The 13629-nt window shown below is 43.7% G+C and overlaps 1 protein-coding gene across 5 annotated transcripts in view; it reads left to right on the forward strand.

Moving 5' to 3' along the window:
• The window catches only part of TMC6 (transmembrane channel like 6), a 152643-nt gene that overhangs the window by 115837 nt on the left and 23177 nt on the right, over positions 1-13629 (forward strand). For all 5 annotated transcript variants that reach the window (XM_073588181.1, XM_073588177.1, XM_073588179.1 and 2 more), the window contains 2 exons: positions 1577-1672; positions 3762-3837. In XM_073588181.1, the coding sequence (XP_073444282.1) occupies positions 1577-1672; positions 3762-3837 (172 nt within the window). The remainder of the gene's footprint in view (positions 1-1576; positions 1673-3761; positions 3838-13629) is intronic.

The following is a 13629-nucleotide window of genomic DNA, read 5'->3' on the forward strand; positions in this document are numbered from 1 at the left end:
CATTATCAGGTGGCAAGCCTCTGTCAATCTGACCAGCTCCACTACCTCCAGTAACCACCAGAGGGATCCCAGAAAGAGAACTCGCAACACCTCTGTTAATCTGACCAGCTCCACTACCTTAAGTAACCACCAGAGTGATCCCAGAAAGAATTCACAACACTCAGGGTTCTGTTTGAAGCACAGAGAGCATCATGAAGACCAAGGAACACAACAGGTAGGTCCGTGATACTGTTGTGGAGAAGTTTAAAGCTGGATTTGGATGCAAAATGATCTCCAAAGCTTTAAACATCCCAAGGAGCACTGTACAAGCAATCATATTGAAATGGAAGGAGTATCATACCACTGAAAATCTACCAAGACCTGGCCGCCCTCTAAACTTTCATCTCAAACAAGGAGAAGACTGATCAGAGATGCAGCCAAGAGGCCCATGATAACTCTGGATGAACTACAGAGATCTACAGCTGAGGTCAAGCAGTCTGTCCATAGGACAACAATCAGTTGTACACTGCACAATTCTCGCCTTTATGGAAGAGTGGCAATAAGAAAGCCATTTCTCAAAGATATCCATAAAAAGTGTTGTTTAAAGTTTGCAACAAGCCACCTGGGAGACACATGAAACCAAAATCGAACTTTTTGGCAACAATGCCAAACGATATGTTTGGCGTAAAGGCAACACAGCTCATCACCCTGAACACACCATCCCCACTGTCAAACATGGTGGTGGCAGCATCATGGTTTGGGGCTGATTTTCTTCAGTAGGGACAGGGAAGATGGTTAAAATTGATGGAAAGATGGATGGTGCCATATACATGACCATTCTTGAAGAAAACCTGTTGGAGTCTGCAAAAGACCTGAGACTGGGACAGAGATTTGTCTTCCAGCAAAACAATGATCCCAAACATAAAGCAAAATCTACAATGGAATGGTTCACAAATAAACATATCCAGGTGTTAGAATGGCCAACTCAAAGTTCAGACCTGAATCCAATCGAGAATCTGTGGAAAGAGCTGAAAACTGCTGTTCACAAACGATCTCCATCAAACTTCACTGAGCTCGAGATGTTTGCCAAGGAAGAATGGGCAAGAAAATCATTCTCTCGATGTACAAAACTGATACAGACATACCCCAAGTGACTTGCAGCTTTAATCGCAGCAAAAGGTGGCGCAACAAAGTATTAAGTTAAAGGGGCCGAATAATATTGCACGCCCCACTTTTCAGTTTTTGAATTTTCAAAAAAATTTAAAATAACCAATACATTTCGTTCAACTTCACAATTGTGTCCCACTTGTTGTTGATTCTTCACCAAAAATTTGCATTTGGTATCTTTATGTTTAAGCATGATATGTGGGAAAAGGTTGAAAAGATCCAGGGAGCCGAATACTTTCGCAAGGCACTGTATGTTGAGGAAAGCTTCCATCCATACATGTCTCGAAAATGGTGATGAATTGAAGAAAAATATGAGCCAAACCTTTCATCTTATAATGGATTGTAAAATTTTTTACTTGTAGATCTTGCTTCATAAGATGCTCTTTCTCTAGCATTTTTTTTGCTCAGACACCACCATCTTTTGTTACAGGTTAATCCTGCAAAAGAGGCAGAAACAAAAGTGTCGGACAGAATTTGACATTGCTCGAAATGTGCTAGAGCTCATCTATGGACAGACACTGGCATGGTGAGTCTGTCTGTCTTTTACAATTTCCTGGTTATGATTGAGTTAGTTAAAAGCACCACTCCAGAATTTTTTTTTATTGATCCAAGTTTCCTGCCCCTAGTCTTATACTTACCAGCTGCCTTCTTCAACTTCTATTAGCACCGCTCTGGTCGTCTTCTGCAATTTGTTACCTGTAAGTCACAATGTATGTCTGTGAGAGCCAGAACGAGGGTCTCATAGGCTAACATTGAGACCTTGTGACTGTTAGCTCTGACTTCCGGTCATTCAGAAGGGGCGATCACAAGATGGTGGTGTGGGACTGAATCCGCGTCGGGAAGAGGTCAGGGAAATTTGACTAGTAGCACATTAAGATAATTTTGTTTTTGTTCTTTGCATCCTGTAAAAACAGATTGAAATGGATATGTGCACAACGGATGTCAAACAGATACCAATTTACCATACAGTACATTTTCCCCATCATATTCTATATAATGGCAAACATCCATTTAAATATGGTGTATTTTTATAGTACAAACAGATACGTCAAGTACACCACAAAAGCACGGAGTGAATCAAGCCTTAGTTCTCAACAGACACCAGGTTACTGCTCATTGGCTCCCATCAAAACGGCTCATAATAGGAAAAATTCAAAAACTCATACCACAAGATATGGCCTTCCCAAAACCTTGTCTGATGAACAAATGCACATGTAGCAGGATGCAGCTCATTGGCTCCCATCAAAGACACGCCAGAAGAAAAGGCATGGCATTTCATGGTTATTAGCAGAGTTGAGCAGTTTTCGAAAATACATATGAAATGAAATGTAGAATGTTAAAAAAGGAATCTGTCATCAGGTTTTCATTATGTAGTGAGACTAACATGATGTACGGGCAGAGCACTGATTCTAGTGATATGTCACTTTCGGGGCTGTGTTTTCAGGTTTAAATAAAATCAGTGTTTTATCAGCAGTAGATTATCACTAGAGCTAGTTGCCTCCTGCTTCCTGATCCAACCACACCCCTACCATTGATTCCCAGCTTTCTGTGCACAATGTATATTGACACAAAGCTGCTAATCAGTGGTGGTGGAGAGGGTTACACAGAAAGATCAGAGCATGCCTAGAAAGCTGCTTTTTGTAAGTATGAGGAAGTTTATTGCTGGAACAAGAGGAATGAGTTTAGTATGGGGCCTAGTTGCCAGTGTGAAGATTACAAAATTTAAGCAATACATTATTTTTTTTATTGACACATTCACTTTAAAGAATAATCATCATAAAAAAAATTTCTGAATTAATACTACTAAGTACTAGTGAAGTAATTACAGAAATGACAATTTCTTCCAATCATAAATAAATGATAAATGAGCTAAGAATTGCTTATCATATAAATCTGTGAAGATTAGAGAAACTTGAGGCAGAAACAGATAATACATAAATGACTCGGGCTCCCTTTTCATGTCCTGTTAAACCGGATGTCGTACAGATACTTACTGCACAATAACAGTCAAATGTCAACAGGATACATACGGTCTTTTAAAGATCGTCACCAATACTAATTTCTAGCATATTTAGTAAAGAAGCATATGTAAAGTAAAGTTTCCCTTTTAATACAAGCCCAATTCCCAAAAAGTAGGTGTAAAATGTAAAGAAAACCATAATGTAGTGATTTTCAACTCTAATATGTAGCCATATTAAAAAAGAAAAACTCTTTTATAAAGTTGGGACAGGACTAACAAAAGCCTAGAAAAGTAAGTTGTACTGATGAAAAACAACTGGAGGGTCAATTTTCAACTAAGAGACATGGCTATAAAAAAGAGCATGTTAGAGAGGAAAAGGCTCTCAAAAGGAAAGATGGTCAGAGGTTCACCAATCTGTGAACAACTGTGTCTAAAAATTACAGTTACAGAAGCTTGTCATCTGTTTAACACAGCCAGGACCAGCCGTACTTGTAGCAGTGTCAGCTCCTGAGCCCACTTTATGCCTGACACATGTATAAATGGTGGATGGCAGAAAAAAATGTGATAATGGTGCAATAGAACAGTTTTATTTTATGTGTTTTAACAAAAAAAGTACAATGTGTAACCATGTTCCTGTGTATTCCCTTTCGGACAGGCTGGGTGTTCTCTTTTGCCCTCTTATCCCTGTTGTGCAGACTCTAAAATTGCTCCTGCTGTTCTACATAAAGAAGGTGAGGTGTCAGATCTGAAGTGCACAGCACTCTAAGGCCTCTTTCACACATCCGGTTTTTGTAATCCGGCACGATGCGGCAACATTTTTCATAACCGGATCCGGTTTTGTCCCATAAGCTTTCATGGTCGCCGCATCGTGCCAGATGGTTGAGTCGTGTCCGGTTGTTGCCGGACACGGCAAAAATTAGTCGTCCGGCATCTGCAAAAAACGTTCTCTGCAACGTTTTTTGTCAGCGCCGCACCGGCTTTTTCCACAGCGCATGCCCGGACTCTGTTAACCCCACAAGTGCCCGGCGAGAGAGAGAGAGATCTCTCTCTGTCACCCGGACACTTGAGAGATCTCTCTCGCCGGGCACTTGTGGGGTTAACACTCAGTGTCTGGGTGAGAGAGAGAGATCTCTCTGTGGGGTTAACCCCACAAGTGCCCGGCAAGAGAGAGAGATTCTCTCGCCTGGACACTGAGTGTTAACCCCACATGTCTCTCTCTCTCTCTCCACCCCCCTCTCCTCTCCCCTCCCCTCTCCTCTCCTCTCCTACCCTCCCCTCACCTCCCTTTCAGCAGCTGTCTCTCTCAGCGGCTGCCTCTGTCCACCTCCTCCTGCGGCTCCTTTAAATCACATCCGAGCTGTATCAGACGCCGCACACACATCCGGTGTCACGGCTGCAGGCCGGATCCGGCGGCCCGGCTTTTTGCCACCGGACCCCACACACCGGATGTGTGAAAGTAGCCTAAGCATGGTTACAAATGACTTCTATTAACTATTTATTATGCATTTATATAGCGCCATTTATTCCATGACGCTTTACATGTGAAAAGGGGAAATATAGACAAGTATAATAAAATGTGTAAGACAAGGGACACACAAGTACATAAGGAGAGGGGACCCTGCCCGCGAGGGCTCACAGTCTACAGGGATGGGTGAGGATACAGTAGGAGAGGGTAGAGCAAGTCGGGCTGTGGTTCAGTAGACCGAGGATCGTTGCAGGCTGTAGGCTTGTCGGAACAGGTGGGTCTTCAAGTTCTTCTTGAAGGTTTCCATTGATGGTGAGAGTCTGATGTGTTGAGGCAGAGAGTTCCAGAGTATGGGGGAAACACGGGAGAAGTCTTGTATGCGGTTGTGGGAAGAAGAGATAAGGGGAGAGTAGAGAAGGAGATCTTGAGATGATCGAAGGTTGCGTGCGGGTAGGTACCTGGAGACCATGTCACAGATGTATGGAGGAGACAGGTTGTGGATGGCTTTGTATGTCATGGTAAGGGTTTTGAATTGGAGCCTCTGGGCAATAGGAAGCCAGTGAAGGGCCTGGCATAGGGGGGAGGCTGGGGAATAGCGGGGAGACAGGTGGATTAGTCGGGCAGCAGAGTGTAGGATGGACTGGAGTGGTGCCAAAGTGCTAGAGGGGAGGCCAGCGAGTAGGAGGTTGCAGTAGACGAGGCGGGAGATGATAAGAGCATGCACTAGTGTTTTTGTGGTTTCGTGGTTGAGGAATGAGCGGATCTGGGAAATATATTTGCGTTTGAGGTGGCAGGAGGAGGCGAGGGCCTGGATATGTGGTTTGAAAGAGAGTGCAGAGTCGAGGATCACCCTAAGGCACCGAGCGTGCGGGACTGGAGAAAGCGAGCAGCCATTGACATTGATGGATAGGTCTGGTGGAGGGGTAGAGTGAGATGGGGGAAAGATGATGAATTCTGTTTTGTCCATGTTCAGCTTGAGGAAGCGAGCAGAGAAGAAGGCTGAGATAGCAGACAGACATTGTGGGATTTTGGTCAGTAAGGAGGTGAGTCGGGTCCAGATAGGTAGATCTGCGTGTCATCGGCGTAGAGGTGATACTGCAAACCGTGGGATTTTATGAGCTGTCCCAAGCCGAAGGTGTAGATGGAGAATAGTAGGGGTCCTAGGACTGAACCTTCAGGAACACCGACAGACAGGGGGCGAGGTGAGGTGGTGTGTGACAGGGAGACACTAAATGTTCAGTCTGTTAGGTATGATGAGATCCAGGATAGGGCCAAGTCTGTGATGCCAAGAGATGAGAGAATCTGTAGCAGGAGGGAATGGTTCATGGTGTCGAAGGCAGAGGACAGGTCCAGGAGAAGGAGGACAGAGTAGTGTCGCTTGCGCTTGGCGGTTAGTAAGTCATTAGTGACTTTGGTTAGGGCAGTTTCAGTTGAGTGATGGGCTCGGAAGCCAGATTGTAACCGGTCAAAGAGGGAACAGGAGGAGAGGTGGAGAGGTGTTCCAGTAGTTTTGAGGCGTAAGGGAGAAGAGATATCGGGTGATAGTTAGACACAGAGGATGGGTCAAGGGAGGGCTTTTTGAGGATGGGTGTGACTGAGGCATGTTTGAAGGGTGAGGGAAAGACACCATTTGTAAGTGAAAGGTTTAAGAGGTGTGTTAGAGTTGGGATGAAGACTGTGGCCAAGTTAGGGATGAGGTGGGACGGGAGCGGTCGAGGGCATAAGTGGTGAGGTGTGATCTTGACAGAAGGGTGGAGAACTGATCTTCTGTCATGGTGGAGAAGCTGGCTTTTGCAGGACAGGGCTGAGCGGCTAAGAGGGGCATTGGGAGCTGCGGGCCAAAGCTTTGTCTGATCGTATCGATCTTCTGCTTAAAGAAGGAGGCAAAGTCTTCAGCAGAAATGAGAGGGGAGGTAGGAGGTGCTGTGGGACGGAGCAGAGAATTGAAAGTGTTGAAGAGCTCTTTAGGGTTGTGAGACAGGGAGGATATGAGAGATGCGAAGTAAGTTTGTTTTGCAGCAGAGAGCGTGGACTTAAAGCTGGCAAGGGACTGCTTGTATGCGTTGAAGTGCTCAGTAGAGTGGGTTCTCTTCCATCTCCGCTCAGCAGCCCTGGAAACCCATCTCAGTTCTTTGGTCAGGCTGGTCAGCCAGGGCTGCCTGTTGATTGTTCAAGTTTTGTTCTGTGGAGGGGGGGGGGGCAGCCAAATCAAGTGTTGCTGTTATTGCGGTGTTATAAAAAGTGGCAGCAGCATCTGTGTCATGAAGGGAAGCTATGAGGGAGAAGGGACTCAGAGACTGATTGCAAATTGAGGTGTGGGAGATTCCTGCGAGGGTGAGCGAGTTTATGGAGCGGGGGTTGCGCAGTGGGAGAGGAGAGGGAAGAGAATGTCAGTAGGTTGTGGTCAGACAGGGGGAAGGGTTAGTTATTGAGATTAGTGAGGGAGCAGAGACTGTTGCAGATAAGGGCCAGTGTGTGACCATCTTTGTGAGTGGCCGCAGAGGACCATTGAGTGAGGCTGAGGGAAGCCGTGAGCGATAGAAGTTTAGAGGCAGCCAGGGTGGAAGTGTCAATGGGGATGTTGCAATCGCCCGTGATGATGGTGGGGATGTCAGCAGAAAGGAAATGGAGTAGCCAGGTGGTGAAGTGGTCGAGAAAGGTGGAGATGGCTAGTTCTGGGGGGTGGTAGATGACAGCCAGTTGGAGGGGGAATAGATGCAGATGGAGTGCTCCTCGAACGAGGGAAGAGTAGCTGGAAGTTGAATTGGGGTAAAGGAGCAGGTATCAGACAGGAGCAAGCCAACTCCTCCACCACGTTTGTTGCTGGGGCGAGGGGTGTGAGAGAGATGGAATCTGCCATAGGAAAGCGCAGCTGGAGAGGCTGTGTCAGAGGGAGTGAGCCAGGTTTCAGTGATGGCAAAGAAGGAGAGTTTGTTGGTGATAAAGAGGTCATGGATAAACGACAGCTTGTTGCAGACAGAGCGTGCATTCCATAGAGCTCCAGGTAAGGGGGTTGGGGGAGTGGGGGCTGGATGAATGGGTATGAGGTTATCATGGTTGCGAAGACGTGTAGAGGATCGTGGCAGGGTGTTGGAAGTGAGTGTAGGGATGTGTTGAGGAGAGCCAGGATTTGGGGATACGTCGCCAGCAATGAGGAGTAGTAGACAGAGCATTAGAAGGTGGGCGCAGGATAGGACATGATGTGACCGTGTGTGTCTGGATAAAAAGGATGGTATGTGGAGGAACAGTTCTGACGAAGAGGTGAGATGGCTGGGAAGGATGGAGGGGGAAATGACTAGTTCCTTACTAGGAGGGGGGATTACTGGAGTTAGGGAAAAATAGAGTAGTATGGGGGTGATAGTAAAAAGAAGCCGAAACATTGTTGTGATGTTATAGTCTGTTACCTTACAGTCAATTCTAGTCCAATTCTAGTCTAATTCAGAGTAGTGTACTTAGAAATCTGTACTTTGAAATATGGATTTTGAAATAGATGGAGCCGACTACGTCTGGAGCAGACCCATGGTACTGAATATATGTGCAGCTAAAGACAATCAGGTGTGAGTGAAAGTGGGGTGTGACTGCCCAGACCAGATGTACTGAGTTAAGCAGAGGTCATAAAAGGGTGAAGGAGTTATACAGACCACTTAGATGTGTGGCAAAGATAGCAAGATGGAGTACAAAAATATCAAAAATTAGTAACTGACAAGTGTCATTCTGTCAACATGAAGAGCTAATTCAAAGGTGCAAATAAACATGATTGGGCTGTAAAAAAAACAAATGCCATTATCATTGTAAGATAATAAAACATCATTACCATATTGATGCTTTAACTCCATATACAGGCATAATAGTAAACTCATTAGCCAAAAATACAATCTCCTGCCAAATATTGTATAGTTTTCCTCATGCCAGCAAATCCGCTCTGACCCCTTGAGGCAATGACTCCACAACTCCTGTGAATATTTCTTGATATCTGGCACCGAGATGTTAGTGGCAGATGCTCTATGTTCTGGAAGTTGTGAGATGCGGCCTCAGTAGATTGCTCGTTTTTCCAGTAAGGGTATGTTTCCACGTTCAGTATTTGCTGCGGCCAGATGTTACAGCATAGTGGAGGGGATTTTATGAAATCCCATCTCCACTATGCATTCAAAGACGCAGGTGGCAGACCTGCGTAGACGCACATATGGCGCGTCTTTATAGACCGAAGCATGTCTATTTATCTTGAGGAGACGCTCAGTCTTCACAAGATAAAAAGCACCGATTGTATAGGATGCGGTGATTCCGCATGGTTCAAGGAACACATGCAGAATCACTGCTGGACAAAAGCCGGCAGCACTTTGGATGGAGCAGGCATGTGCTGCTTCCAAAGCGCTGCCGGTACATAACGTGGAAAGATACCATAAATCATATAGTGCAGAAGTTTAATATCAAATAAATGAAACTATTTGGTGTAAATACCCCCATTGATCAGCCCTTCCAAAATGTCAAGAAGACTCTGAAATCAAAATCCTTCATAATTCCGTTTAGTCACACAGTGTAGAACACAATTATTAGCCATTTGTTTGGCACTTTGGTGTCTGCTTAGTAGTTGTATTTGTACCCACTAATATAAATGTAGCATATGAGAATGGAGACCATGTTCTATTAGGTCTATAGTTGCCGGGGCTCACGTGAGGTTAAGTCACACAATCTCTGCCCCAATTAGCACTGGCTTCATTGTCTTCATATTCAGAGAAATAACTTCTTAAGAGGAAGTGAGAGCAGGGATGCTTCCTTAGCTCCTTTTGATTATATGTCTGACGGCAGAGACTTGGACGCAAAGCTTAGTAAGAAGAAGAAGAGCAGCATCCAATCCAGGTGAGAATTGTATAAATTTATTCAGCCATGAAGAAATGCAACGTTTCAACCACCAAGTGGTCTTTTTCAAGCATATAAAACAGCATAAATGGCGGTCTTATATAGGCCCAGATGGCCAATCAATATCAGATACCCGCCCAATAGACAAAAAACAACAGTGATACATATAAAACATAATAACATACAGTGTATATAGAAAGAGGTGGGTGAGCTGGACAATGCCATGACTTTTTCATATACTGAGGATGATGCATTACGGATTCTATCCGGATCCCAGACAGATATGTCATTTTTTAACAAACCGACTGCTGATATGCTCAAGAGGAAATATGAAAATGAGAAGAGGAAACTCATTTCCTTTGAGCTGCATGTTACAACATTATGTGAATATTACAAAGTGCACAGAATACCACGTGGGTTAAGACCACATTTACGTCCGACTTTGCTTGCGGACAATGCAATGTTTTGTAGTCGGTTTGAGTCTATTACGAATAAGTATGCTTTTGACTTAATGCTTCTCAATATTGAGTTTCTTCGACTAGAGATGGAGACTATCAGGAAATCTATTCTTGACCTTGAATTACAGCTAACATCCCAGATGACTACACGGGAGATGGATATCGTTAAGACCCAGTTGGATGAAAAATTATTGAAATACCGGGCTGATATCGAAAAGACCAAGAGAACGAAGTGGTTTCGGGATGCTGAGGACTATAAATCTGGACATATTTTTTCATGGCATATGAATACAGGGTCCTTTTCCTTCAGAAAAAGGGAGAGACCAACACAGATGCGTAAACGAAGAAAACCACAAGATAGACAACATCGCAATTTTGGATTCACTACAGCTGAATCTGATTCTACAGATGATACAAACATGGGTGCCTCTTCTTCCTCCTCTGTTTTTTTAGGGAAGGACAGAACCGATACAACAATGGTAAAAGAAGGTACCGACGTGGTGGCAGGAAACATGGGCGAAAGAAGAGACTTGCAGAAGCAGGTGAAGGGTCACAATCCCTCAATGAGGACTCGCAATATGGAGGGGAGACGGAAAGGCCTGTGAAGTTTGATAATTTGGTGGTCAATATCTCCTCTTGCGAGTTATCTAAAGTTGATTGTGACATTTTATCGAAAGGACTTTCATTTTGCCCTATGAATTCTCCCGATTGGTTTGAGATTGAATGTGATCTTTTTTTCGTTCTTTAGGAGACTTCGGTTAACCTCCTTTTTTGCAGGGAAACAGGTGACATCGGATCCTCGACCTGTTGATGATTTGTCTTTGTTTACTCTTCAGAGTGTTAGATTGCACTCTAAGAGTAATTTTCAACCGCCTGCCAAGAATAACTTTGTGGAGTCATATATTCAGCTTGTTGAAAGGGATGTTGCGCAGTTGAGAAAAAATACTCGCCAGTTTGGCAGACATAACGTCAGTTTGGCTGAGAAACAGGCTGTGCAGAGATTATCCGGTAACGCGGCTATTACAATCAAAAATGCTGACAAGGGTGGGGCGGTGGTTGTAATGGATACTAATAAGTACAAGGCTGAGATTTTACAACAATTGTCAGATGAGGATGTCTACCTGAAATTAACTGGTGATCCCACTTCTCGGTTTCTTGGTGAGCTGCGCTTTCTGGTTGATGATGCCTATGCTGAAGGGTTGATTGACCAGAAACTGCATGATTTTTTGATTGTAGACACCCCGATAACACCAATCCTATATACTTTACCAAAGATCCACAAGGATCTCTATAATCCTCCCGGACGTCCAATTGTGTCCGGGAGGGGTTCACTTTTTAATAAAGTGGCCATTTTTTTGGATAAAGTTTTGCGACGGTTTGCTACTTCAGCACGGTCTTACATCATGGATACCAATGATTTTTTGAATAAGATTAAGGATGTGGAGGTTGATTCTGATACAATATTAGCCTCATTTGATGTAACCTCATTATACACGTCTATCCAGCATGATAAGGGGTTGGAGGCTGTCGATGTGGTGCTTTCAGGCTCTAACGTGACCCCAGAGTGTGCACAGATGATTCTCTCTCTGTTAGGTTTCATCCTCAGGAAGAATTATTTTCTCTTTGGGGATGATTATTACCTGCAGATTAGGGGTACCGCCATGGGGTCCAATGTGGCCCCGACATATGCAAACATCTACATGGCGGTATTCGAGGATCGTTTTGTGTACAATTCCAACTTTTGGGGTCACGTTCGGGCCTGGTGGCGCTACATCGATGATGTCTTTTGTGTATGGGATGGGAGTTTGGAGGATTTATGTAACTTTCAAGTTGAGTTGAATAGTGTTTATCCGGAATTGAAGTTTACTTTGACACAATCCCCTACTCAAGTCCAATTTTTGGACACTTTGGTATACAAGGAAGGGAATGTATTGTGCACGGATTTATATGTGAAAGAAACTGATAGGAATAGCCTTTTGCTTTTCAGCAGTAATCACCCAAGGAAGATGGTAGAGTCCTTACCCTGGAGTCAGATGCTACGAGTACGTAGAATAGTTAAGAATGAGAATAGGTTAAATAATAGACTTGATGAGATGTGTGAAAAATTTGTCAATAGGGGGTATCCAGTGAGGCATGTCAAATGTTTTAAAGATAGGGCTATGAACTTGTCAGCTGATGATATTTGTCAGAAACGGGACAGGATGTCCGTTAAACGGGTTCCATTTGTATCTACTTTTTGCCCTATTAGTGATAAAATCAATGGGATTCTAAATAAATATTGGGGTGTATTGCAGAAGGGATTACCTGAGATCCCTGAGTTTACCATCAGACCTATTTCATCCTACCGACGTGGACGTAATTTACGAGATACATTGGTAAAGTCGGACGTGGGGTCTAGTAAAATGTTGCGACAATTGACATTGGGCCCCTTGACTGTGGGTAATTTTCCGTGCCTTGGATGTGCCTGTTGTGGGAATATGATCAAAGGGGATTGTTTCTTTCATCCACATACCGGAAAAAAATTCTTGATTAAGGAAAGGTTTACATGTACCTCCAGTTTTGTTGTCTATATGATTGTCTGCCCATGTGGGTTGATGTACATAGGGGAAACTACTATGGAAATCAGGGCACGTATCAGTAAACATAAGAGCACTATTAGAACACAACTTTTGGAACTTCCAATACCGAAGCATTTCGTCGATTGTAGACATTCTGTGAATCAATTAAGATTCAGGGTGATAGATGGGGTCCCACTATTGAGACGGGGTGGTGATAGGATTACATTGCTGAAAAAGAAAGAACTTAGATGGATTTCGATCTTGGGTACCCTTCAACCGAAGGGTCTGAATCTTGATTATAATTTGCAGATTTGTACTAAGTAGTTCATATGAGTCTTGATGCATCATCCTTTGGTTTTCAACAGTGTTGATTGGTTTTAATTTTTTGCTTCTTTTTTTGTTTCTTTAGGAATGATGCGGTGGAGTGACTGGAGGACATGGGGACTGAATTTCCCTGAAGACTTGTTGGTCTATTTATGTAAAATCATATTGTTAAATCCCCATGCCCTCTTGCCCTCCTCTTTCTTGTGTGAATATGATAATAAAGTTATTACATGTTAAAATCATTAAATTGGGCTATTTATAGTGTCCTTTATTATCATTGTTTTATTTCTCTTCTGTGTGGCTAATCCTTTTTTGGACGGCCTTTTTTGTATGATGACCTTGCTGTTATTTTTTTCAATATGGAATCATATGACGGTATCATGGGATTGGTGACCATTGTTATTCTAGTGATGGGATCAGTCATGTGATTGCCTGAGTATTATCTTATAGATAAATTATATTTATATGCTGAATTCTCTATGCTACTATATTGAAAGTGTTAGTGTATAGATTTGATATCTGTATTGGTGTGGGGTTTTATAATGGTGCTGGTTATGTAACCTTTCTCGTGGTTTTGTTGAACGTTTTGTGTGCTCCTGCGCAGGCGCGGCAAGTTCAGTGATGCTAGTTGCTATGGTTTCCATTATGTGCGACGGCGCTGATTATGCGCCCGCTCTCTTGGTTTTGTTGAACTCTCTGTGTGCCTTTGCGCAGGCGCGGCAAGTGCAGTGACGGTGGTTACTATGGTATTCTCTAGGCGCAATTGCGCAGACGCGGGAGTAGCATGGTATAGTACCGCGAGATTTGCGGTTGATGTGATCTTCTAGGAATTTGCCAAGCGCTAATGCGCATGTGCGAGAT

This window comes from Dendrobates tinctorius, unplaced genomic scaffold (assembly GCF_039654945.1).
Source record: "Dendrobates tinctorius isolate UK_male_01 unplaced genomic scaffold, ASM3965494v1 ptg000103l, whole genome shotgun sequence".
Taxonomy (NCBI): Eukaryota; Metazoa; Chordata; class Amphibia; order Anura; family Dendrobatidae; genus Dendrobates; species Dendrobates tinctorius.